Below are 27,788 nucleotides of genomic sequence, written 5' to 3'. Positions count from 1 at the left end.
TTACCGTGCCTAATTTATGAATCAGACTTTAAGGTAGGAATGCATTAGGGAACGAAATTACAATTACAGGTTCTGTATCTGTGGGTTTAAGTAATTATGGGTTGCAACTATTCAGAAATAGCACTGTGTGTATTGAACATGTGAAGACTTTTTATCATCATCATTCCTCTGGAAATTAATATAATGATTATTCATCTATAACATTTGCCTTGTATTAGACATAATATATAGTATAGAGATGAGTTATTGTGTGTAGTAGAATGTCAGTAGGTTAGATACAAATACTGTATCATTTTAAATAATAGACTTGGGCAATTCTGAATTTTGCTTTCTGTGAATACTAATCCTCCATGAATACTTAGTGATAACTATTTGTCTGTAGAATTTGTCTTGGAATGCATCCTACATGGACAAGAGGGGACCACCAAAGTTCCTAACTGATCGTAGCCATCATATATTTTGTCTGATGTCAATATTCACAGATGAGTATAGAACAAGAAGATTCATAGTCTTGCATGGTACCTATTTTCATATTTAGAACACCTTTCACTCCCTACAGATGGTATTATTCCTTTTTCTATGTAAGGAATCTGAGCCTTGATAGGCTACTTTCTTTATCCCAAGTAACACTGCTCATAAATGATGGATCTGTATGTGGACTGAAGCTTTCTCTGACAGAATTACATTCTTTGAAGATGCTTCAAATGTAATTCATTCAATTCTTTGAAGATGCTTGACCTGGGCAATGCTCTATATTGTATTGGCCAACAGGGCTAGAGAACACCATTTCCCACTATCTCCACCCTGTCCTTTTTGATAGAGTAAGTAAAGCATGAAGAAGCAATTTAAAAAAACGAAACAGCCTAATATATCTTCATGCTGTTGATGAGCTGCTATCTGGGACCAATGATTGCAATCACCATGACCCTAGTCACGGTGGCTGTTTCCTGCTGTTGTTCTAGAAGCCTTGATATGAAGAAAGCCTGGAAGTCTGGACTCTCCATCATCATTCAGTAGTTTCTTTTCATCCCCTCACTGCCTACTGTCTTTTCTTTATGATGCCTGTCCTGATAAGTTCTGTGCTTCATCTGTGACTTGCTCAAGGAGATGGAGCCCTGGGAGTGCTATGCTTTCCCGATACCCTCCAAACCAGCAGCATAGAAAGTAGGCTGTGTTGTGAGTGCTTGCCTAATTGGTATTAGCTGAATGACTCATATTAAGTTTCATAAGAACAATGACAAGAAAAAAGTCTGCACATTTTCAGCATAAACATTGTGCTTTTTCTGAATATTTGCAATCTATAATTACCCAAACCCTCAGAGATAGCACCTTTAATTGTACAAGCTTCAGAAGACATGCCTACCTCCTGAGACTAGTTACAGTAGAAAAAGCATCAGCTTCACCACAGACAGTTCTGTTTCTAAATATTTATTTATTTCATGTTATGTGTATGTGAGTGCATGTATGTGAACCATATGCATGCACAAACCTTCAAAGGTCAGAAGAGCATGACAGATCCCCTGGAACAGGTGTTAAAAGCCATTGCAAACTACCATGGGGAGGCTGGGAACTAAACCTGGGTTGGGTCCTCTGCCAGAGTTGCAAGTACTCTTATCCACAGAGACATTGCTCCAACACCCATGCAGACAGTTCTAAGTCCAGATATTTACCCCTCTGAGCTCCAGGACCTTGGATCAATCACTCAGTCTTAGTTTTATTATTATTATTATTGTTTAAGATAGAAAAATGACAACCACACTGGGATTCCATAACACCTTGATGGCTATCATTCAAACAACAAATGATGAAGAAGATATGGGAAAGGGAACACATGTGGGATAAGATAATGATGTGGGATAAGAAAGTAGATTGGTGTGACCACTATAGAAATTAGTGTGGAGATTTGTCAGCATAACTACCATGTGGTTTATCTGCACCACTCCTGGGTGTATACCCAAAGCACTCTAAGTCAGCCTATCAGAGAGATCTTCGTATATCCATGTTTACCAAAGCCCTATCCACAACAGCCAAACTAAGGGAATAGTCTAGATGTCCATCAGTTGATGAATGGCTTAAAAGATCTGGCACATGTACATACTCTAGTTTTATTCAGATGATGAAATTTTGTCATTTCCTACAGGAAAATGGGTGCAGCTAGAGATCATTATGCTAAGTAAAACAAGCTATATTGAGAAAGAACACTGTGTGTTTCCTCTCATATTCAGAATTTAGACTTCAGAAGAAGACTCAAAAGGAAATGGGTGATTATTTGAGAGGAGGAGGGCCACCAAGGGAGAGTAGGAGGAGGTCATGTAGAATGAATCAAAATATGCAATAGATTTGAATAACAATGGCATAAATGAATATATGCTAATAAAAACTAAATCCATGAACAAACACATACACATACAAGAGAATAGTTTTCATCGATATTCTGAGTATGATAAGTAATGGGTACATGACTTGGACAAGCTAATCAAAATGGTAATGCCTCCTGTCATCTGTAGGGAACTGTCACCACTTTGGAGTAATAGTGGAATTAAATCATATTCATACTCAAAAGTTCACTTGATCTTCAGGGACTTTTGATGGATTAACAGTCTTCCCTGTGCCAAAATAGAAGACCAGGGCATGTCTGAGCCTCCTTTTCCTTCCATTGTGTGTGTCAAGACTGGGTAGTTGTCCTCCTTGAGTGCAGGTTTACAGGCCTGTGGCTCATTGAATTGCATACTCAAATGCGACTAAGACACCAACTGTCACCACTTCTGAAGTTTGTAAAACAAGTCCAAATACTGGACAAGAAGGCTCGTATTTGAATAGCTGGGATCTTGATCCACCACATGTCATTTTTTTTCTGTAGAAATAAAGTGCTGCCACCTTCAACAGTTGCTTCATGTCCTGGCTCTTAGGGGCTGGAAGGAGGGACTGTGAATATCTGTCTGTGTTTCCTGGGTGACTTGCTGTTTTGACTTGTTCATAAGCTCAGCAAGTGCTCACTCTAGAGCAGGAGACTTTGTGCATGTTGGGGACAGGAGATAAGTCAGCTTTTTTGGATGAAGCACGCTTATCATTGAAATAACACATTCATTGTAATATTTAGATACGTATCTACACTTACACCTGTATACCTGTATGTCAGAAAGAGTGGGTGTCCCTTTTGCATAATTAGCATTCTATTTATTTAATCAAAAAAAAGAGACTTCAGGAATCTTTGTTAATATTTATCAGTAAGAAGGGTGAAACTTTGGGGGAATGCTTGCCTTTGATGTTTTATGAGTTTAAGTATTTTAAAACAGTGAGGCAGGTCTTCATCTTCTGGGTGGATGCTTAGCTTTGAGATGCTTGGTTAACTGCTGTGGTTTATGCAGCCTATCAATGCTATTGTGAAGAGATGCCTGAGGAAGGTTGATAGGTGTAATTTTCACTGAAAGGTATGTAATTCTATGCTCTCCTTAGTACATATGCTGCTCCTTCCCTCTTCTCTGTCAAGACTCTCAGGTCTGGTCAGGTTTTCAGTCACATGGGAAATTAGAGAGTCCACTGAGGCTAGGAGAGCCCACCCTGCTGGCTGTACACTTGCTTTGTCTTTGTTAGTCATATAAGAATTTTTTTTCTGAGCCATTTTCTCTTTTTGTAAGTATTATTATAAAGAAAAAGTAAGATAAATAGAAAAACCCACCATGGTGGGCTCCAGAATGCTGCAGTCTGTTGAAGCCAGTTATGACTTAAATGTCTGTCAATATCATTACATCCTCCTCCTCCTCCTCCTCCTCCTCCTCATCATCATCATCGTCATCATCCTTGTTATATTCAGAGCTCCATGTGTCTGGAAGACTCTACATACAAGTCAGAACTGAATTCTGTGTTTTCTTTCCCCATCTCTAGGGTGATTATGATACATGCAGGGGAATCCATTCTGGATAGAGTTTGGTAGGGTGCCCTTAATGCTGCTCAAACTGACCTTGAGGACTGAATGATAGGAAAGGTGGAGAGGGAAGGATCCAGATGCCAGCCAGGGGCTTAGAGTAGTTGAGTGAGAAACCTGCTTCCACGTCATTACTTTCATGTTCTCACATGAAACAATAGCCCCACGCACAACCCTCCATGAGAAACTAGAGAATCACAATGTGAAATTCAATGGGAAGAACCTCCATGCATAGTGTGCCATTTCAGGATTATATCCTCCACTTCTATTTAAAATAGATTTTTTTCCCCTCATGTTATACATCATGGTTATGGTTTCCCTTCCCTCTACTCCTCCCAGTTCCCAGATTCACCTCCTTTCTGTCTCTCATTAGAAAACAAGCAGACTTTTAAGGGATAGTAATAAAATAAATGAAAATATAGTAAGATAAAACAATCTCACACATTAGAATAGGACAAGACAAACAGAAAGAAAAGAGCCCAAGAAAAGGTCCAAGAGACAGATATACATGGAGAGATCCTTTTGTTTGCCACTCAGGAATCCCATAAAAACATTAAACTGGAAGCCATAATACATATAAAAGACCTAAGATAAAATGAGAGAGAAAAATACATAAATAAAATAAAGATAAAAGTGAAATATAAGATAAAAATTAAAAAAAAAAGAAAAAGAAAAGCCCTGATATAACTAAGATAAGGAACACCCAAAGATGTGGTTGAGTTCACTTTTTGTTGACCATCTACTGTTGAGCATGCAGCCTACACTTAAGAGTAATTTGTTTCCCCAGTGAGACTGCCTTGGATAAATCTGAATTTTCATTTTCACATAGTTTCCAATTAGAGATAGCTTCTGGGTCAGTGATGAGGGCAAGTGTCTAATTTTCTTTTCAGCTCCAGGACCCTCATCTAGTGCAGACACATGCAGACCTTGCTGCCTCAGTCTCTTGAGTTCATATGTGAGTTGGTCCTGTTGATTCAGAGGGTCTTGTTTTCATGGTGTCCTCCACCCTCTTTGGCTTTTATAATCTTTCCTCTTCCTCTTCTGCAGGGTTCCCTGAGCTCTGAAGGAAGGGATTTGATGGAGGCATCAAATTTAGGGCTGAGTGTTCCAAGATCCCACTTTCTGTATATTGTCTGGCTGTGGGTCTCTGTATTTGTTCTCATCTGCTTCAGGAACTTCTCTCATAATGGCTAAGCAAGGCACTGATCTATGAGTCTAGCAGAATATCATTTTGTTGCTACTTTTTTTTTTTTTTTGAAGAACAGTAGTATTTGATTTTACCCTAGGTCTCTGGGCTATTCAGTCTCAGGCTTTTGGTCACTCAAGCAATGTTGGGTATGGTTTCCATCTGGTGAAGTGGGCCCTAAGTCAGATCAGGTACTTGTTGGTTACTCCTATAAGCTTTGTGCCACCTTTACACTAGCATATGTTACAGTCAGGGCACCATTGTAGATCAAAGGGTTTGTAGCTGAGATGGTGTTTACATTTCTCCTTTGGTAGCATGCAAAGTACCTTCCTGTACCAAAAATACAAACCCATAGGGGTCAAAGCTCGACTTCTTCATGTTCAATGAGTTGTGTAGGCGTTGTCTTCAGCAATAGGGCCTTGCTGTCAGTTTGTGGAGAGCCATCTACAGTCTTGGCAACAGCCTAGGTTGTTTGGGGGTTTCCATGGGATCCCTTTGACCAACCACTCAATTTGATGTAACCCAAGCTCTGTACTAGAAATTTCATTTGGTGACAGATGTCCATTTGGGGCTCTGGCTTCTCCATTATTTGGTGATTTTATTTATATCACTTTTATATATGTGTATATTTTAGGAAGCTTCCTTCGTATTAGGTTTCAATACTACCTCTCAAAACTCAATTTTAGCTGTCTCTCCCCATATTCCTTCTGTCATCCCTCTCTCCATCCACCTGTACACTTGATACTCCTGTTCCAGTCCCCCCATGCCATCCATCTATGCATCCATACATGCATCCATGCATCCATCCATTCATAAGTATTTTATTTACCTTTTGTAATGAACTCTACCTGCCTGAAACCCCAAGTTCCTCACCCTATACTTAACTTCTGTGGTTCTATTGATTATAGGTTGGTTATCACTGACCTAATAGCTAATATCCACTTATAAGTGAGTACATACTGTATTTATCTTTCTGAGTCTGAGTTATCTCATTCAGGATGACTTTTTCTAGTTCAACCCATATACCTGTGAATTTCTTTTTTTTTTAACTGCTAAGTAATAATCTATTGTGTAAATGTATCCCATTTTCTTTATCTATTCCTGTATTGAGGGACATCTAAGTTGTTTCCAATTTCTGGCTGTTACGTATAGAGCAGCAGTGAACATGGTTGTTTAAGTGTCTCTATAGTAGGACCAAGTATCCTTTGGGCATATGCACATGAGTGGTATAACTATGTGTTAAGGCAGATCAGTTCCCATCTTCCTGAGAAAACCCCACACTGATTCCCACAGTGACTGTACAAGTTTTCAGTCCCCCAAGCAATAGATGAGTGTTTCTCATACTTTGCATCCTGGACTGTGTGAGCTGTCATTTGTTTTATTGATCTTAGTCACTATCACTATTGTAAGATAAAATCCCAAAGTAGTTTTGATTTGCATTTCCCTGATGGGTATTGATGTTGAACATTTCTTTAAGTGTTTCTCAGTCATTTGAGTTTCCTCTTTTGGGAATTCTCTGTTTAGATATGTACCCATTTAGGATTGGATTATTTGTTTTCTTTGTATCCAGTTTTTTTTAGTTCTTTATATATTTTAGATATTAGCCCTCTATAAAATGTATAGTTGGTAAAAAATATTTTCCCATTCTGTAGGTTGTCACTTTGTCCCAATAATGATATCCTTTGCCCTACAGACGCTATGCAGTTTCATGAGGTCCCATTTATTAATTGCTGATCTTAGTGCCTGTGCTAATGGTATTTTGTTCAGAAAGTCTTTTCCTGTGCAATAAATTCAAGGCTATTCCCTGCTTTCCCTCTACCAGGTTTAGATATCTGGTTTCATATTGAGTCTTTGATCTGTTTGGAGTTAAGTTTTGCATAGGGTGATAAGTATGGACCTATTTGGATTGTTTAGCATGCAGCTGTCCAATTTAACCAGCACCATTTGTTAAAGATACTATCCTTTTTTTCCAGTGTGTATTTCTGGCTTCTTTATAAAAAATTAGGTGTTTGTAGGTATGTGGATTCATGTCTGGGTCTTCAATTCAGTTGCATTGATTTTATGTCTGTTTTTGTGCCAATACTGTTTTTATTACTCTATCTCTGTAGTGCAACTTGAGATCAGGGATTCTGATACCTTCAGCAGGTCTTTCATGAGTTGTATTGGATTAGCTATTCTGTGTTCCATTTTTTTCCATATGTTTTAGGTCAACTTGACACAAGCTAGAATTATCTGAAATGAAGGAAACTCAACTGAGAAAAGCCTCCATAAAATGACTATAGGGCAATTTCTTAGTTAGTGATTGATGGGAAAGGGCCCATCCCACTGTGGTGGTGCCATCTCTGGATTGGTGGTCCTGAGTTAAAGAAGGTTGAACAAGCCTTGAGGAGTAAGCCAGTAAGCAGTACCCCTCTATGGCTTCTGCATCGGCTTCTGACTCCAGGTTTCTGCCTTGTTTAAGTTCCTGTCCTGGCTTCCTTTACTGATAGACTAAAATGTGTAAGTGTAAGCCAAATAAACCCCTTTCTCCCCAACTTGCTTTTGGTCATGGCGTTCCATCACAACAACAGAAAACTTAACTAAGACATCATATGAAACTGAAAATAGTCATTTCACAATCTATGAAGAATTGTCTTGGAATTTTGATGGGGATTGCATTAAATCTGTAGTTTTATGGCTTTTGTTAGGATGGCCATTTTTACTTTATTTATCCTACTGATCCATGAGCATAGGAGATCTTTCCATCTTCTGTTATCTTATTCAATGTCTTAAAGTTTTTTTTTTTTTTAATAATATAAGTCTTTCACTTGCTTGGTTAGAGTGACCTCATATATTGTGTGTTCTTTGAGGCTATTGTTAAAGGTGTTGTTTCTCAGTATCTTTGTCATTTGTGTGAAGGAGGGCTACTGATTTTTGTGATTAATTTTGTATCTAGCTACTTTGCTGAAAGTGTTTTTCAGCTGTAGGAGTTTCCTGGTGGATTTTTTTAGGGTCACCTATGTATGCTATCATATCTTCTGCAAATAAATATACTTTGAATGTTGCCTTTCCAAGTTGTATCCCCTTGATTTCTTTCAGTTGTCTTACTACTCTAGCTTAGTCTTCAAGTACTGTATTGAAGAGGTATGAAGAGAGTGGACAAACTAGTCTTATTCCTGATTTTAGTGGAATTGTTTTGAGTTTCTCTCCATTTAAGTTGAAGTTGGATATGGACTTGATATAAACTACCTTTATTATGTTCAGATATGTCCCTTATATCCCTGATCTCTCCAAAACTTTTATCATGAAGGGGTGTTGGATTTTTTCAAAGGCTTCTTATGCATCTAATGAAATAATCATATGGTTTTATCTTTATTTATGTGGTAGGTTATATTTATCAGTTGACATATGTTGAACCATCCCTGCATCTCTGGGACAAAGCCTACTTGATCATATGGATGATAGTTTTTATGCGCTATTTGATATACTTTGCAAGTATTTTATTGAGATTTTTTTCATGTATGTTCATAAGGGAAATTGGTATATAATTCTCTTTCTTTGTTGGGTGTTTATGTGGCTTGAGTATCAGGGCACCTGTGGCCTCATAAAACAATTAGAAAATGTTCCTTCTATTTGTATTTTGTGGGATAATTTAAGGCGTATTGGCATTAACTTTTCTTTGCAAGTCTGGTAGAATTCTTTTCTAAAACCATCTGGCTTGGGCTTTCTATTGGTTGGTAGACTTAACTATTGCTTCTGTTTTACTAGGGGTGCTAGGTCTGGTTGAATTGCTTATCTGATCTTGATTTATCTTTGGGAAGTGGTTCCTATTAAGAAAATTGTCCATTTCTTTTATATTTTCCGATTTGGTAGAATGCAGTTTTTTTTTAAACATAATTTTTTTATTGATTCTTTGGGAATTTCACATCATCCACCTCAATACTGCTCACCTACCAGTCCTCAATATCCACCCATCACCCCTTGTAGCATCCAAGAAAATTTAAAAATATTAAGAACAAAACAAAACAAATGAACAAACAAAAAAACCCACTTCACTCCTTCATCTTTCCCGCCTCTCCAACACCTCTTCATTCATCGTAGTGGCACTGGGAGCTGCTGTGTATCATTCAGTAGACCCTTTAGTTCACTCAGCTTTACTTGCAAATGTTCAATGCAATCAGTTGTTGGTGTGGTTCTAGACCTCTGGATTCTGATACACCATCAATACTGGATCCTCACCAAAACTCCTCTGGAATAGCCTGCTGTTGCCCCAAGTCATGGGGCTCTTGAAGCTATGGTTCCAAAGGACCAGTCCCTTCATGCTGTCTGACAGGTCATAGATGAAGTATATATTGGGGTGGGTCAACTCAAAGGTGAGGTTTGGTGGTAGCTGATTTGGTTGGTCTGGGCTACTGGAACCTTCCTCCTCTATCAGGTCAGGGGTGGAGGCAGCTCTTCTACCACCCATGCCAGCAGGGCCATCTTTCCCATTATTGTGGTGAGGAGTAGGCCATGAGGACCAGGGCCAGTTCTTCCGCTGCAGTGGCCATTGAGGGGGCAGGACCAGCTCTCCTATGGCCAACAAAGGGTGATGCTTGCTCAGCACAGCCCTTGGATTTCAACATGCATGGTTCCTATGACCTCCTGTGGTACCATGAGCTGTGGAGATCAACAGTTGCAGCAGGACCATGGATCCAGACATGTCCTCAGCAGTAGCTTGGGCCTGGGTGTCACCATGGCTCTGGTGGCTGTGCAGGCCACCCAGATCAGTATGGCTCCGGTGACAGCATGGCCCTAGGATGCAAACATGGTCTCAGGTGGCTGACCAGACCTCAGCTGCCCACATGACCCTATGTGTTAATAGGATACATAGACATCAACTCAGAACCTGTCTGCTGTAGGGCCACAGACTCAGACATGCCCCTTAGCTGCAGCATGAGCCTGGATGCCACCATGGTCCTGGGTGACAGCACAGGCCACCCAGATCAGTATGGCCCTGGTGGCACCATGGCCTGTTGACACCAACATAGTTTCAGGTGGCTGACCAGAACCTGGGCATCTGCAAGGCCCTTGGTGGTAAATGGAGCCATGGATATCAACTCAGAATTTGGTTGCTATAGGACCTCAGACCCAGACATGGCCCTCAACAGCAACTGTTTTTGTTTTTTGTTTTTTTTTAGGTATGTCCTTATAATGATTTTCTGGATTTTCTTGGTGCCTGGGTGTCTGTTGTTATTCCCTTCTTTTCATCTCTAATTTTGTTAATGTGTATCTTTTCCCTTCACCTGTCAGTTCATTTGGATAAAGGTTTGTCAATCCTATTTCTTTTCTCAAAGAGCCAACTCTTTGTTTCATTGATTCTATTTTTTATTGTTTCTCTTTTGTTGATTACTGCCCTGAGTTTAAATAATTCTTGCTGTTTACTCGAGTGTGGTTCTTTTTTTTGTCTTAGAGCTTTCAGGTATGCTATTAAGTTACTAGTATGAGGTCTCTTTATTTTTTTTTTAATGAAGGCATTTAGTGCTATGAACTTACCTCAGAAGAGCCTTCATTGAGTCCCATATGTTTGAGTGTGGTATGTATTCATTTTCATTCTGCTGTAGAAGGTCTCCAATTTCTTTCTTGACCCATTTTCGTTCAGTAGTGAGTTGTTTTGTTCCCATGGGTTTGATAGCTTTCTGTTGTTTTCTATTGCTGTTGATATTCAGCTTTAATCCATGGTGGTCAGATTGGATGCGGGGTGTTATTTCAATTTCCTTATATTTGTCAAGACTTACTTTGTGTTCTAATATGTGGTCAGTGTTGGAGAAAGTTCTGTGAGAAGTGCTGGGAAGAAGGTGTATTCTTTTGTGCTTGGGTGAAAAGTTCTGTAAATATCTGTTATGTCCATTTGGTTTATAACACCGGTTAACTCCAGAATTTCTCTGTTTAGATTTTGTCTAGATGATCTGTCTATTGACAACAGTGAGGTATTGAAGTCTTCCACTATCAGTGTGTGAAGGTGAATATGTGATTTTAGTTTAGTAGTATTTGTTTTATGAACTTGTGTTCCCTTGTATTTGGGCCACAGATGTTAAAAATTATAGTATTTTTTTCCTTTCCCAGGATTTATCCCCCATATCCCTTCAGACAGTTTTGGTTTGAAGTCTATTTTGTCAGATATTAAAATGGCAATACCAACTTGCTTCTTAGGTCCATTTGCTTGAAATATCTTTTCCACCCTTTCACTCTGAGGTGATGTCTATCCAAATGAACTGACACCTATGTTAAGGTGTGCTTCTTGGATGCAGCAGAAGGACAGATCCTCTTTTTACATCCATTCTGTTAGTCTGTGCCTTGTTTTTGAGGAGTTGAGACCATTAATATTGAGATTCATCAATGATCAGTGTTTTTTGATTCCCAGTATTGATCTTTGGTCTTGTTTCTGTTGGGTATGTGTTGAGTTCGATGGTTGTAGCCAACCCCTTTACATTCTAGGCAAGTGTGGTGGCTGCGAGATCCGTGGTAGATAGTGCTTCTCTGAGTTTGTAAGTGACACAAAAGAATGAATATAAGCTAGGAAGGAATGTTGTGAGGACCACAGGAAAGAGTCTGGGGACTGGGGTCTACATCAAGATTGGAGTCCCCAGGAAATACTTTTAGGTGAAGAGGAACTCCTGCAGGCAGGCTGTTACAGGAATAAAGAGTACATTTGGATAGGTTACAAGTTTGAAGTGCCAGGCAGAACAGCCTAGTGTGGCCACTGTGTGCTTCTCGATGAAGGCATTCTTGTGGATTGGTGGCTGACATAAAGAAATTGAGGTGGGTTAGATGGGAAGAGGCTCAGTGGGAAAGAGCTAAGCTGAGTCTGCACCAAGAGGCTGATTTCCAGAGATTGCTCCCCCCATTTTGAATTTTATATTAGATTCTCCACTGTTTGATGACTTATAAGAATGCTTTTTATATTTTAAATATCTCTATTTATATTAATATTAACTTTTCTTTTCTCCAGTATTTGGATTTGTGCTTTACCTATATGTCTTTTTATGATTTTGGAAATTTCTCAATCCTCTCTCCCTTTGACCTTTTTTTTTCTTAAAAATATGTGTTTATTTATTTATTTACATACAGTAAAAATCTAAGCTATCGATTTATTGATTACATAGAGCATTGGTTCCACCACCTTCAAAATGCAGGGGTCTTTTATTCAAACTACCTTCTTAAAGGGATAATGTGCCTGTGTGACTCATGTCTTTATCTTCTTTTGTCTTTGTCCAGATCGATCTCCCTCCTTTAGCCATCTTAACAATAACTACAAGAAGTAACAGAACAATTGCTCAATTGCTCTGGAGATGCAGCGTGCATTTGTTCAAATGCTGGAAATGATTTTCTCCTCTCTCCATTTGTCTGTGCTTTCCACAGCACAGGTCCTAAATAAATATTGATTTCTTCAATCTTAAGTATTTCTTTTTGCTTCTCTCATATAGGCGCACATGTTTTTGAAAAGGTTACTTTTCTTAAGAGAAACCATAGACAAGGGTTAAAATACATAAAATGCCTATGAAACTTAATGAAACACAACATAGTACTATCCTTGGATTGGTTTGAGAAAGCTATTTTAAATTACAAAAAGATTAAGTGCCTTTAAAGAGTTTTTTTTTGTTGGGTGTCCTCTGTCAATGTCTCTTTACAGGAGCATTGACTGCCTTCTACTGTGGCTATCGACCCCCTAGGCTGGTTAGCGCCTCTGCGTGCTTTCTCTTTGTTTATCTGCATTTTGCCTGATGACTTTCTTGGAGTTGAGAAAACCTGCTAAGTAGCTTTCATGACTCTGTGTAGCTAGGAAGCAATTTTGCTTTAAAAATACGACGCATTTTTAAAAAATAAATTATTGTCTCTATATCCCTAAGCCATGAAATTGACATTTGAAACTGGATTGTTCCTTAGCTTTGTTAATAAACAGTTAACTTAGTAGGTAAAGGCACTTGATTCCAAGACCAACACCTGGAATGTTTCCCAGGATGCACATGGTGGAAAGATCTGACTCCAGCAAGCTGTCCCCTGACCTGCACACACACTCTATGTCACATGCACACATGTATATGCACAAACACACTATAGTGAATAAATAAAATAAATGTAAACAGAAGAGGCATTTTCTCCTGATGCTTGAAAATAGAGAAGATGCCGACAAAGAACAGGTTTACGTTGTGTGGGATTGAGAACCAAGGACCAAGGATAGCAGGAGAACTTGGCTGTACAGATGAGGCTCATTTTCAGCAACTCTGAACTTCAGTCACAGTTTTTTGCGTAAGGCAAACATGGTGAATTTTACTCACGTGTTTTCTTTGTTGTTTTGTGTAGTTTTAATTTGTTATTTCAAGGCAAGAACTCACATAATAGCCCAGGATGGCTAGGACGTGTTGTAGCCCAGTGTAGTTGGAGTTATCTTCAGGCCCGCTCAGACCTGCAGCCACTCATTTTTTTTTTTTAATTATTTAAACTTGCCTAAGCGGCTCAGGCTTCTTGTTATCTAGTTCTTATATCTTAAATTAACCCATTTCTATTAATCTATAAGTTGCCACGTGGCTTGTGGCTTACCGGTACTTTCACATCTTGCTTCCTCTGTATCTGGCTGGCGACTCCTGACTCAGCCTTCCTGTTCCCAGAATTCTCTTCTCTGCTTGTCCTGCCTATACTTCCTGCTTGGCTACTGGCCAATCAGCATTTTATTTATCAATCAATCAAAGCAAAACATTCATAGCATCCCCAGCAGCCCAGGGTGGCCTTTTTGTTCATTTGTATATGATAATATTGTAGCAAGGTAAGGTGGGTGATTTCTTCCCATCTGTCAAGTCCTCCACTACCATTTTTTGGCACCTTCCATAGTTCCTCATCTGAATGAACTATTATTAGAGAGCTTGCCCTGGGTTATCTTCATAATTCTGTCACTTTCACATGCTTAGAAGAGGATGGTCTCTTTGATGCATTTCCTTATTTAGATCAGTGGTGACTAATGGATTCTACTCCATTCATCCTTTTCTATTTATTCATTTCTGGGATTTCTTTGATGCTCAAACCGTATCAGCCTTGGCAGTGGCAGTTCCTTCACATTGGTTTCTGTGTCTTCTAACAGTCTTTCTTTGAACATATTCTACTACCTGGCAAGGGGAGCTGTCTTCTGTCACATTATGGTGGCCTAGTAGGCCTCTAGAACCTGATTTTCCATAAAGTCTTGGTTTCCCCATCTTTTGGTAGGGAGGTAGTCAGTGGCCTTAGGTTCTGTCTTGGACAAACATACTGTCTTTGAAGCTTCTCTTTCTACCTAAATATTGAGAATCAAGAGCTCAGTTCTACTTGATAGTAAGCATTTATTCGTATTTCCTCTGTGATTGTTTGTTCCTGCCTTGTCTGATAGTGAGAAACTTGATTCTTGTCTATGATGTTTTTCTGTTTCCCCTGACCTCCAGGTCACCTCCATAGTGTCCTCTTGGGTGATCCTGCTCCATTTCCACTGCAGTTTATACTGGCCCCAACATTAACATGTTCTCTCCATCAGCAGAAGGAAGAGAAGAAGGCAGAGAAGAGAGCAGATTTTAGAGGCTTGAAAATGTGTTCTCGCTCTCACTGCCTTTCTCCCCCTCCCTCCCTCTCCCTCCCTCTTTCGTTTTACTTGTTTATTTTCTTCAAAATACAACATATTTACTATTCTGAGGTTGCTTCAGTTTTGTACTTTAGTTTTCTTGGTTTCAAACACTCCCAAAGTCAAGTGCTCCTATGGTTTCAGTCTATCATGTTGGAGCCCTGGAGCCAATGTTTTAACATTTTCTGCTTATAAAGAGCCATTTTGGGGTGCCATAGACCCTGAGTCTGACCTAGAGTTAACTTTTTTGTGGCGGGCGGTGGTAGCTCACGTCTTTAATCCCAGCATTTGGGAGGCAAAGCCAGGTGGATCTCTGTGAGTTCGAGGCCAGCCTGGTCTATGGAGCGAGATCCAGGACAGGCACCAAAACTAAACAGAGAAACCCTGTCTCGAATCCCCCCCCCAAAAAAAAAGAATGAATAGAGTTAACTTTTGTGTACCTTATTTAATTTAACTTATTGTGTACCTTATCACATCCATCCTGCCTTTACAACAGAGAAAGGCAATAAATTGCCCACCACCAGGGATTAAAGTTTAGGTATGCTGGATGATGGCATGTACTCAGTCCTCTGCTTTTACTATCCCTAGACTATCTAAGGATGTAGCCAGTCAATGTTCTTGCTTCAAATATATTGTGATGATGTGATAGGATGAATAATGAGCCCCCAAATATTCTTGTCCTAATTTCTGGACCCTGTAAATGTCCCCTGTGTGATGAGATGGTGCACCTGCATTTTCTGGGTGGACCTGATGTAAGAAGATAGGTCTTTGTTAGAGGGTTACAAAATGCTCAGCTGGGAAACACTGACACCATGATGTAGTGGTGGCCAGAAATAGGTGCTTGGAGGCCAGAGAGTATGTTCTTCCTGGACTGTGGTTCATGAAGTCTCATTTTGTACTATGACCTGCAAAATCATGAGGTAACGGATGTGCTGTTCTAGGTTTCCATGCTTGTGTTTGATATGATATGACAGTCGTCCCAGAGCAGTGGTGCTTCTGTGTGATGACAGAGTGCTGTCATGTGCAACTTACTGTGTGGCACAATAGAGGCCAGCATTGGCCAGAGCCTTGCATTTTGGAAATATTCCCAGTAACTCTTACGTCTTACTATCTGAGGTCTTTAAACAGTGCCATCTTCTACTTGTGAAAGACAAAAAGAAAAGCAAAATTCTATCTTTAGGAGAAACTGAACAACAAAATGCAGGCCATGCTGTATTTTAGTGGAAGCTGGGCAATTCCATTCCTGCCAGTGTCATCACTCAGCCCAACTCTGTTGTCGTTAGAAGTCAGGTCTGCCTCATCAGTTTCTGCAGCACCTAAGCCAAAGGCAGGATGTGCTGACCATATCTGGGGTATAGTCCATCACATTGACACTTTGAGAGTGGATTGTGCCTGGGGTCGGAGACTATTTGCCACTACCCTTTAAACAGATTGTGCAGCGGATGAACCACTGCCCTCCAGCCCAAGGGATTGATAACATTATCAGTGCTCAGATGACACTGGACCATGGTAACAGGCATACACCCTGAAGCTTCTCTTAATTAAGGAGACATAAGTTCCCAAATGAAGAATCTCCAAACTGCTGAATTTATTTTACACACACACACACACACACACACACACACACACACACACACACACAAATAGAAAAATCCATAGGCATTGCTTTTAAAGCTATATTTTTTGCTCACTTTTTTCTTGCTAGTTAGTGTGTTTAAAATTTAACCTCACCATTACATATTGCACACACATCATTTTGTTTGAATAAAATTAGTAGTAGTATGAGCAGTTGTGAAGATTTGGTTACTTGAGATGCCTGATGTAATCCCAGTGAGATGCAAATTATTAGATGAGGTTGGAGATGATTATTTAACACTTTTGTATAAAGATAGAGATGTGTGGGCAATATTTGGCCCATCTGAGCTGCCCTCTGGCCCCATTTCATCTACAAGTGTTAGAAAAAACATCAAAAGAAGGGGACACGGTACATGCACATGATGCCACTCCACTCAAAGTACCTCCTAGACTAGAAAACGTACCTGAGATATTAGATGCTCAGCTCTGTCAGATGATGTCCTATACGGGGGCTCATGCCTCCTTTATATCCATTTTGTAGAGGTGTTTGTAGCATAAGGCCCTTCATAACCTTACCTATAATGAGAATTTTTAAAGTAGTTTTGTCTTTTCATAAATGGACAGATGAAACAAAATTGATTATTTTTTGTAGAAAATATATTTCAAATGATAAGGAAAACTTTGAAATGAAAATGGGGCTTATAGTTCCTAGACCTAGAGGAATGTTGGAAAGCTTTTCATATATTTTGTTTCATTAAAGCCTGACATTTTCTGTCCTGTTCTGGATGTTTGGAGTCCATGAGACTGCTCCAAAAGGGAGGCTTGTGGCAGCAGACTGACTGCTTCCGTTTAGCATGGGACTTATAGAGCCAAACTACAAAGGCATGTCCACACCCAGAGCTCAGACCTTTGCCTACAGCATTCAGTTTCAAGTTGTTTTTGAAAAATGTGACCCTTCTGTTCTGTCCCTTGGGCTCTTTTAATATTTTAGTTCCTGAAACCCCTGGTCAGTGTACCTGTAGCTAAGGAGGGCCAACACTAGATGGCAGTATTCACTTCCTTATGATTTTGGATTTGCAGTTTGCCTCTCACAGGCAAAGAGGTAGAGAAACACTCCACATGGGGCACCCACATACGGGCTGTGTGCTAATTTTTCTGATACCATGCCTCACTATGCTTTGAGATTACTGCCCCATGTTCTTATTCTGCTTCTTTCTCCAATATGTACGTACAACACACATGCATGCATGCATGGCAGTCATAGACTTAGACACATACATATCCATCTGCATAGGCTTTTTAGAGGGGCAGGAAGAGATGGGGAAGTAGAAAAAGGAGGCATGAAGATGGTAAAATTTAGCTATTGTAATAAAATATTCTTTATGATATAGTTACTTGTGACCATCAAATAAAAATTTCTTTTAGACTAAAATTCCATCACAAGGTCTCATTCAATGAGTAATTCTCAGCTCACACTCTTATTTCTCATTTTATTCTGTGTGGATTTGCTGGGTGAATAATTACTGTGCTAATCCTTCAAGCTTTCATCTACAGTGGGGATAGCAGTACTTATTTTATTGGATTGATTTGAGGCTTACACAATAAAGCATATCATGTGCGGGTGTCCTCTGGCAAATCCAGATGAGACATGGTGAGCTTGCTACATGCCAGGCATGGTTCCCATCAATCTCTCCTAAAACATATTTACTGCTTCCAGTGGTCCTATGACATGTGACTTATTATTACCATTTAGCTCACCAAGAAGCCAAGTTACAGAGTGATGAAGTAATGTGTCCAGGGCTGCATGACTGGCATGTATACACTGTGTCATCCTAAATTATTGTCAACACTGTGTTTATTTGTAGTGAGGTGGGTGATGCAGCTTTTCCTGGAGATCTTGCTGAGAATCAGCAACTGTGTTACCTTTCAAAGAAGGGAACCACCTCAAATCCACTGAAACCTCTCTGACCTTGACCAGTGTTGAGGACACAGCTTTTACTCAGTAGGATTCTGTCTGAACTAATTAACCACATGAAGAGAGAGTATATACATCTCCCCACGGGCTCACTCGCTCACTGCTTCTGTCTCTGGGGCCCTCTCCATGTGTCTTCCCCTGTGGAAAGAGTCAGGCCAGAAACACTTGAACAAATTCATGACTCTTTGCTTAGTTAAAGGAGTCAGGCTCATGATGTTGTTTAGAGACGTCAGAAGTTCAGGAAGAGAGTGGTCACGCTGAGTGTGAGCTAGATGTTGGATAGGCAGCGAGACTAAGACCCTAGAAGTGAGGCCAGGGCCAGGCACGTGGATCTCCGTGGATGTTTTTGTGGTAGATACGTGCAGAGATGGGAGGGATGGAAGTGTGTGTACAGACTTCACCAATGCTACAGTGACAGCGCACCATGCCTCTTTTACCAGTGGATTTTGCCTACAGACATAATGATAGTGCAGATACTGTATGCCTCCAGTATAGCCTTTACCTAGTTGTTCTAGTATTAATAAAAACTCGAGTCACAAATTGAGGTAAAAACTTGATAAATCCAAGAACAGTGGAAGGACAATCGGCTGACCCTACTATCCGTGTTTTCTCAACCCCAAAGCCCTGGAACCCCCCCCCCTTCCCCGCAGCCCTCTCCTTCTCTCTTCCTGTCTCTCTCTATCTGACTTCCTCACTCCTCCAGCATCTCTATGGCTAATCCTGGTGAGCCAATACCTGACTCCATCCTTGATTCCAGGTCGCTTTATTGGTTCAGTGGAGTGACAATGTGGAAAATTGTCCTGCAACACTTTAGGGTCTGCACAAAGCTTCTATAGCTAGCATCTACCAAACATGAGCTGAAGTGGTATTCTCTGGTTTCACAGATGAGGCATTCTTGTAACCTGGGTGGTGAGCCCTGTGCCCATGGTCACAGATGCCCTCTACCATAGAGCTGCACTGCTACATGGCTGAGCATCTTTGACTTCTGTGTGGGGCTGAAATATCCCTCTTAGTGTACGTTGGAGATCTTTAGTTCAGCTCTTTCTAAATGTCCTCCAGGTCTCCAAATGTAGTCAATGCTTCATTGTCCGTAGCCCACCACAGTCCCATTGTCTTGACTCATACCCATGTCCATTCGTCACATTTTTGTTGGATTGAGATTCATCTCAGGGTTTTAGATACAAGCTTGGACTTCATCCAGTTCTAGCTAAATAGTGCACTGATAAGTCAAAACTTCGCTGTCTGAGTGACATGGTGTATCATAACCCCTGGGGGGGGTACACATTCAGTGGGTGGTTTTCATAGACGAGTTTGTAGCCACCCTAAATTAACTGCATTATTTAAATATGTGACTCCTAAGTTTGAGATTTCTAAGATGCTGGCATTGTGAGTCGCAAACTCAAGCTGACTTGAGCATAGCTGCTGTTTCCTGCCCTTTCCCCATTCAGTTGCACGGTGGATTTGACCAGCCTTGCTCACCTGTGTAGCTGCTGTGGGTTCATAATCTCATTTCAGTTAGACTTGTATCCTATGGTAGGCCTATCGATTATATTACAGAGTCCCATGCTATATTAGAGTTACACTAATTAGGTGAATGATCAATGAAACAGAATGTGTTTGATGTGTGTTATGACCTAATGGATGACTGAGGCAAAAGAAATGGAAATATGTGTAATTTGTGAGGAAATGTAAAATATATGCATCTCATTTATTTTAATTTTCAAAAGGTGTTTTTGATGCTCTTGCAAGATACCAACAAAAAGTCTCACACTACTCCAGAAATCAAATTAGAGCCTCAGAATGAGAGACCTACTGGACCTCAACACTGTAAGTAGCATAGCCTTTTGTATTTCTGTTCAAGGCAAAAGGCTACCAACCTCATTTAACATCTGTTTTTACAAGGCAGAATAGCAAGATCCTGGTGAGGGGGCAGAAGTGGATGGTCAGGGGTCCTGAGAAAATTTACATCAGAGTTGGAGAGCTTAGATTTCTATCCTGGTTTGTAAAGGGACAAGAATATCTTTCATGAATAACGTGACTTACTTAGCAGAAATTTCTCAGTGCATACAGTTAACGTAATGAACCTTGCTCAACTAGGTTTGCCATCATCATACACAGACCAATGCTGCTTAAGTCTATGGCATGTTTCTGAGGTATAGCCATATTCTACAAACACACAAAAAAGGTGTATGTGGCTTAAGAGAGCACCAAAGATGAGCCTTGTGTTCATAAGTCTGTGTCCCGACCTTTGCATGCAGCTTTCTTTGGGCAGGTATCAGTAGCTGGACAGAATCCAGGCTTATGGGATTGTGGCTCTGATTCAGTCCCCTTCCAGTCACGTTAGCAACAACTCACCAATACACATAGATCCTGGCTCTAGAGAGACAGAAGGTAACACCTCTTCTTCAGAAACTTCAGACTTGAGGGACACAGACACCCTCCACCATGAGTACATTACTAGAATTAAATGGGATGTGATGTTTAACAGTGCATTCTCTGCAGCACTGTATGGAGGTTGCAAATGCCTCATTTTCTCTCCTTTTGGTATGATCAGGTCTATGACACATACATTGGCTGTCAAAACTGATGTTTAGTTGGTTTCTCACTACAGTCTTAATTTATATTTCCCTAATGATTATGTCAAACATCTCTACTGTTTATAGCATAATATTGAGACATAATTCTTATGACCCACATTTTACCCATTTAAAATACACAACTCAATGTTTTTTTATTCATGTGCATCCATTATTATACTTGATCTTGGGCTGTTTTTTATTATTAATGCTTAAAACAGAACATTAGGTTACATACCAATCACTCTGTAGGATTCCCTGATGGGTAATATCACACTATATGCTGTGAATGTGTTGCTCTGATTGGTTGATAAGTAAAACTCTGATTAGCCAGTAGCCAGGCAGGAAATATAGGCAGGATAAGCAGACAAGGAGAATTCTGGGAAGAGGAAGAGCAGAGTTAGGAGACGCTAGCCTGCTTTCCAGGGAGCAGCATGTAATGACACACAGATAAAGTCATGGAATATGTGGCAACATATAGATTAACAGAAATGGGTTGAGTTTAAGTGTAAGAGCTAGTCAGTGGTAGGCCTGAGCTAATGGCTGAGCAGTTTTAATTAATATAAGCCTCTGTGTGTTTACTTGGGTATGAGCCACTGTGGACTGGGCAGGACACAGGAAAACTTTCATCTACAATTCCCATCCCTCTAGGCTTAAGAAAGCCCAAGCACACATTTTAGCTCTCCAGATTAGCCTGTTGTAAATATTTTGTGTGGATGAATGACACAGCTAGTCCTTGTGATCAGCTTCTACAAACACGTTTTTCTTTCAGTTGCCATTTAAAACCCCATTGCCTGCATATACCAAATTCTCCTGTCCATCCATCAGTTGATGAAAACTTAGGTTGTTTCCATTGTTTTTTCATTAGAACATGCCCCCAAAGCTAGTGTTTGGTGAATGTTTTTAAGTAGATACCTATGAATAGAATTGCTGGATCACACACTTGATGATTTGCGAAAGACTGTTATCTGTCTACACCTCACATTTTTTACCAACAGCATGAAGATTCCAATTCCTCCAGTCCTCACTAATACACTGATTAGTAAGACTGGGCATTTATTCATGTGCTTATTGGTTGTTTAGTAAATCTTTGAAGAAATGACTGTTGCAATTAATTACATTAATGTTTTATTTATTCTTTGATAATTTCATACATGTATACAATGCATCTTGGTCACATCCACCCTGAATTCCTCCTCCTACTCCTCTATGTCCTCCAACATATCCCTACTTTTATGTTCTCTACAATTAAAAAAAAAGTAACCCACTGAGTCCAATTAGTATGGACCTTATGCTTATGGGTGTGGGGTAATGTACTGGATATTGGTAACCTAATACTGACCACTTTCCCTGAAGTAAACTGACTTCCCCTCCTCCAGCAGCCATTAATTGCCAGAAGCTCTTTAGCTAGAAGTGAGGCTTAAGTCTCCCTTCCCAGCCGTACCAGAATATTGGTTGGTTCCTCCTATAACAGCAATGTCATTATTGCACTAAAGGACACATTTTTGCTGAGAGGTCAGTATTGTAGTATGCAAGGTCCAGTGCTGGGTAAAATTATTACTACCTTTTCTTCACCAGTAACTGCACAGCATCTCTGGCACTGTGATAGTCAGAAGGGAGGAATTTTCCCAGTTTATTCCAGCTTGATTTCACTGGGCCCTGTAACCAAAGGGTTATCGTCAACAATAGGATTTTATCATCTAGGTATGCTGGACAACCAGGAACAGTGGCAATAGTCCGCGCTTTTTTGCAGGGCTTCTAGGGCCTTCCTGACCAATAACTTGAAGAGGGGTATTGGGTATTTGGCACTGGGATTTCTATCATTAGACAGCCCAGGTCTGTTGGGGATAGCATTGCCTCTCCATGCAGTGTTACCATTGCCATTGCCCCATACCCTTTTAAGTTATCCTTTTAAATTATCTTACAAAATAACTTTTAAGTTATCCTTTTAAATTATCTTATAAAATAGTTGGTTTCCATATGACTTTTCAATACATCTTAGGTTTGTTTAACCTGCCACTCCTTTCTCAAATTAATTTTCAAGTGGTTTCAAGCTGTTGTTGGCTTGTAAGAGTTCTTCATGATTTTATGGCTATAATGCACGTATATCGTGATGTATTGTGAGTGGAGTCACCTATTTATGTCAATCATGTCCATTTGTTCCATAGTTTATGTACATTTGCCTTTAACTTCAATTCTCCTTACTTTACTGGTCTGTGTGGGATTTTCTGTCCATTACTGAAGGGGGATATTGACATCTCTGTTATTATAGAGCTGTCTATTTTCTCTTTGTTTCTGTAAGTGTTTGCTTTATATGTTTATGGGATCTGATGGTTGGTTCTTACATGTTTGTAATTGTTACATCCACTATAATTAAATTCTTTGTACAGAAATTTCAATATGATGTTCCTTTTCTCTTTTAACTGTCTTCTATTTATTCTTTTTGGTCTGATAGTAATGTATCCATCCCTATTTTCTTTTGTTTACTATTAGCACCAAATACATTTTTGTATTCTTTCACTGTCGGCGTATATGTCTCCATTTTGTATGTTGCCTAGACAGCATATAGTTGAAGCCTGTCTTTTAATCATGCTGTTACTCTGTGTCTTTAGGTATAAGTGTTAATTCATTCTTATTTAAGATAACTTCAATACAGTTGTACTTGTTTAACATTTTGGTCCTTATTTGTATGTATCTTAGGACTTTCTAGTCACCTTCTTGTTCATTACTGACTTGTCTACATTTATTTTTGTAGTAATATTTTTTCATTTAAAACCCCCATTTATGTGTATTTTATGCATTTTAATCTGTTTACCAATTGTATCATGTATATCATAGAAATATAATCTATCTTAAATTAATACGGTATTGACTTTAATCACATACACAAACTTTATTGAAGGTCAGCCTTACCTACTATGGTATGGTTGTCAAAATGACATTTTTATATATTGTGTACTCATTATCACAAATTTATAGCTGTTTTATGATTTTTGTCTTTTAAATTCTATAGAAAATAAAAAGTGTATAAGACAAATTGCAAAATACTGTTTTTATCCATGTATTTTTTGTGTACTATAAATGCTTATATTTTGGGCTGCTTGTGTTCTATTAACCCTGCATTGTTTAACTTCAATTTTATTTCAATTTGAGATACTCTAAAACATTTTTTAGATGGTACCTCTATTAGTAATGCATGTGCTTAGCTTTTGTTTGTTTATTTATAAACATCCAATATACCTTCATTTTAACAAGGTATTTATGCCAAGTATAAAAATCAGTTAGCAGAAGTATTTCTACTTTGAATAGTTCCCTACTGCCTCTGGCATGCATGACTTCCCCGAGATACCCATGGTTCCCTGTACTGAGATATCTCTTCCCCTCGACTTTCAGAGTTCTCTGAGGTGGTCAACAGCTTGTCTCTAACGCATCATGATGGGTTTGTTTGCTTCTTGGAACTCATTTTGCTCCCTTTGCACATTGTTGTTTCCTCATCTTTCTGGAAATTTCTGTTTTTTATTTGTCCTTCTGTAAATCTGAACACACACAGATACATACAAGCACATACTCACACTGGTTCAGTAGATATTATCTCTTGCATCTCTGGGCTCTGACTTCTTTTTTCCATTCTTTTCTATTTTTGTCTCAGACCTAGTGACTTCCGTGACTGTCCTAAAGTTCACTGATAGTTCCCTATGCTATTCAAGTACACTGTGATTCTTTTTCCCCCCAAATTCATTTATTGTATTTTCTAGCTCTAGAAATTCCTTTCTTCCCTTCTTTCTTCCTCCTCCCTTTTTCCCTCCCTCCCTTCCTCCTTCCCTCCCTCTCTCACTTCTCCCCCCTCCCTCCTTTCCATCTCCCTCACTCCTTCCTTCTGAAACAGAGTAGTCAGGGGTTGCTTGTCTGATAAAGATCTTAAATTGATCTTCTGGAGTTGTTATCAAATTATTTAAACCTCCAGGTCTTAACCCTTTCTTCCACAAAGTGAGCAGGTAAACCTGCTTGAGATACAGATTGAGAACATCCCTTATACCTGCATATTGAGTCATAGGAACTACAGCCATCCTACAGGTCTCAGTCATGCTCAGGAGGAGGGATGGCCCATAAGGTCTGAGTATCTGTGGGTCATTTTAGCTTTTGGTCATTAAAATATGATGAACTGAATTCTGTCACTTGAGCCCTTTATATTTACCAGCCACATGAATTCCTCGTTTAATAATGCTGTTCATTTTGCTTTACCTGTGAGTTTTATATATTTTAAAGAAAGTGTTTTAAGTTTATTTTTACTGACACAGAGTGTATACATTTTTGTAGTAAACAGCTTAGACCTTTGCCATACCACCAGAAGACACAAACCTGTGTAAGTATCTCCCAGATGAGGCTGAGCAGTAGCAGGTACCTACAGGCTCCTCAGGGTCTGTCAAGCCAGATACCTCTCTAGAAGGCGTTTTCATCACTTTAGGACAAATGCACTTAAAATCAAAACAAGCAAAAAATCCTTTCTGGACTGAGTCCACCAGGTTGATCTCAGTCTGTGGGGAAGGCTTTGCCCTGGAGGAGATTGGAATGGGGGGCGGGCTGGGGGGAAGGTGAGGGGGGCGGGAGGGGGGAGAACAAGGGAATCTGTGGCTGATATGTAGAACTGAATTGTATTGCAAAATAAAAATTTAAAAAAAAATTGCTTTAAATAATACAAATAATAAAAAAGCAAAATACATAAAGAAAAAAAAATCCTTTCATATAAGGAATGGAGTAGTCAGATTTTTTTCAAGCCTTTTTTTCCTAGAGTAATATTACTACATATGCAATTAGACATAATTACAATATATATCATAGTTTGTCTCTATGTCTTATGGTTTGTACAATTTTTTCATAAAATGTACATACCTGTTAAATGCTTTAAGTTTTTGATGTTTTGCCTAAAGTTTTAAATTTTGAGTATTCATTTCTCTTAAGATACATTAATTACTTCCATATGTAACTGTTTTATAGGAAAATATGATAAGAGGCCCTTGTAAATATCATTATCAAGAAAACAAACAAAACAAATGCATTCCTCCTATATATATTTCATTGTAGTAACACATCCATTTATAAATGACAATTGTATGTTCCTAACCTGGGGAATATTAGGGAAAATCTGCATAAATGTATTAGAAATAAAACATGTGATGAGAACTAATGCCACAGGAAGGGTGAAAACATGGTGTCTGAATTTAAAGGCACAGTATCCAGGAAACAGAAACATTTCCATTGTTACTGTTAATATGTTATAGAAACACAGTTTCATTACTCAAATTACAAAGTTTTAGACTAGAATATAATTTAAAACTCTATTTAAGTGTTTCATTGCTAATTAAGAAATGACTTCAAGACACATTGAATCAAACTTGGTTTGAGATCACCTAAGTTTGCCAGCTTTTATTGTAATCAATAAAATCCTCACATAAAACTCAGTGGGAGTCAAATTTATATTCCTCAGTAGATGCAACTTTAGAAGAATGTTAAGTCAAGATGCTAGAAGGACTGTTAGTGCAATCCCCTAAATATGCTGATTTAGTTCATCTCATTCCCCTTGCTATGATCCACGCTAGAGGAAGTCAGTTCCTAGAATAACCATTAGCACATTCTACTGGTGCGCAGGTGGATGCCTCCCTGTTGACCACTGCTTCAGGCTACATCTGTCTGTCTGTGTGAATCCCTTCCTTCTGCACAAGCTGTATATCATCCAAGGGCCAGCTCTCAAGTCACTCACTGCTCAGAAAGATTGATAAAGGTGAAATAAAATATGAAATATATTCCTCTAAATCATAGGGACCCAGCAGCTCTACAGAAATGAGTTTTGAAGACTGATGCCTGGGTGTCTGGATCTGCACAGTGTTACTGGGTCTACACAGTGGGGTAGAAGTCACTTCTTAATGGCAAAAGGATTTATCGTTTGGTGGTGGTGGTGGTGTTTTTCCGTATGAGTGCATCAGACTTGATTGTGGGGCCCTTCCAGGTATTTGTATTTTTCTCATTTGATCCTTGCTGCTAATTTGCAAGCCAGCTTGAGTTAGAGTGGCTATCGGGCTTGCACAAAACCTCAGTGCTCCTATCACCAAGATTTTCTTTCCAGTCGTTGCACTTGTCATGAGGTCTCTTTGGATCACTTTACTTTCTTTAACATGGCCTACCCTAGGCCTACTAAACTAAGGTTTATTATGATATTACACACATAGTACATATAACCAAATCATCATACAATGTATATGTCAATAAAATAGAATACATTATAGAAAAATATGTGTGTATGCATACATTAGTTGGCATTCAGATAAAAAAAAAAAACCAGTGGCCTCATTTCAAAATGATCATCTCCTGTTTGTTAAGCTCAAGTTACTAAGCTGAACCATACATCAGTGGGTCAGTAGGCCTAGGAGGTGCCCATATTATAGCTTTGTAACAAGCTCCCAGGAGGTGCTTTTGGTCGCACACCACACCTCTGAGCTCTTCATGCTTTTATATAAAATAACAAATTCTTATTCTAGTCTCTGTCATTTTATGGCAGTGTGATGCTATTGTGAACTCACCTACATTCCATCACAATTCATATGTCCATACCCCCAGTCCTAGTCCTGGATATAAGATGCTGCAAACAGTTGATTATGGTTACAATTAAATGAAGTCACACAGGTAGATGCTCATCCCACATAACTAGTACCATATATGAGATGATCATGCCACAGCATACAAAAGGTTGAAAGTGAATTTAATAAAAACAGAGGCCAGAGACACGGGGACAAAATCCCATTTACAAGACAGGGAGAGAGGTCTCATAAAACAACAGCCCTGTGGATGTGACCTTGTACTTGCCTCTAGAATAGTCGGTGAATATCTGTGCCTTGAGCTGACCACTTTGCTACCGGAGCCCAAGCTGCCTAATGTACCTGAGCAAGCTCATCTTC

At 39.4% G+C, this 27,788-nt stretch overlaps 1 protein-coding gene across 1 annotated transcript in view; it reads left to right on the top strand.

Moving 5' to 3' along the window:
• Positions 1-27,788, top strand: part of Abca13 (ATP binding cassette subfamily A member 13) — a 422,866-nt gene that overhangs the window by 226,849 nt on the left and 168,229 nt on the right. Inside the window, exon 42 of the mRNA XM_059275000.1 lies at positions 19,990-20,089. Coding sequence (XP_059130983.1) covers positions 19,990-20,089 — 100 coding nt within the window. The remainder of the gene's footprint in view (positions 1-19,989; positions 20,090-27,788) is intronic.

Source organism: Peromyscus eremicus, chromosome 10 (genome assembly GCF_949786415.1).
Source record: "Peromyscus eremicus chromosome 10, PerEre_H2_v1, whole genome shotgun sequence".
In the NCBI taxonomy this organism is placed as follows: domain Eukaryota; kingdom Metazoa; phylum Chordata; class Mammalia; order Rodentia; family Cricetidae; genus Peromyscus; species Peromyscus eremicus.
Note: the sequence above shows the minus strand (reverse complement) of the source record. Positions and strands in the feature narration are given on the sequence as shown.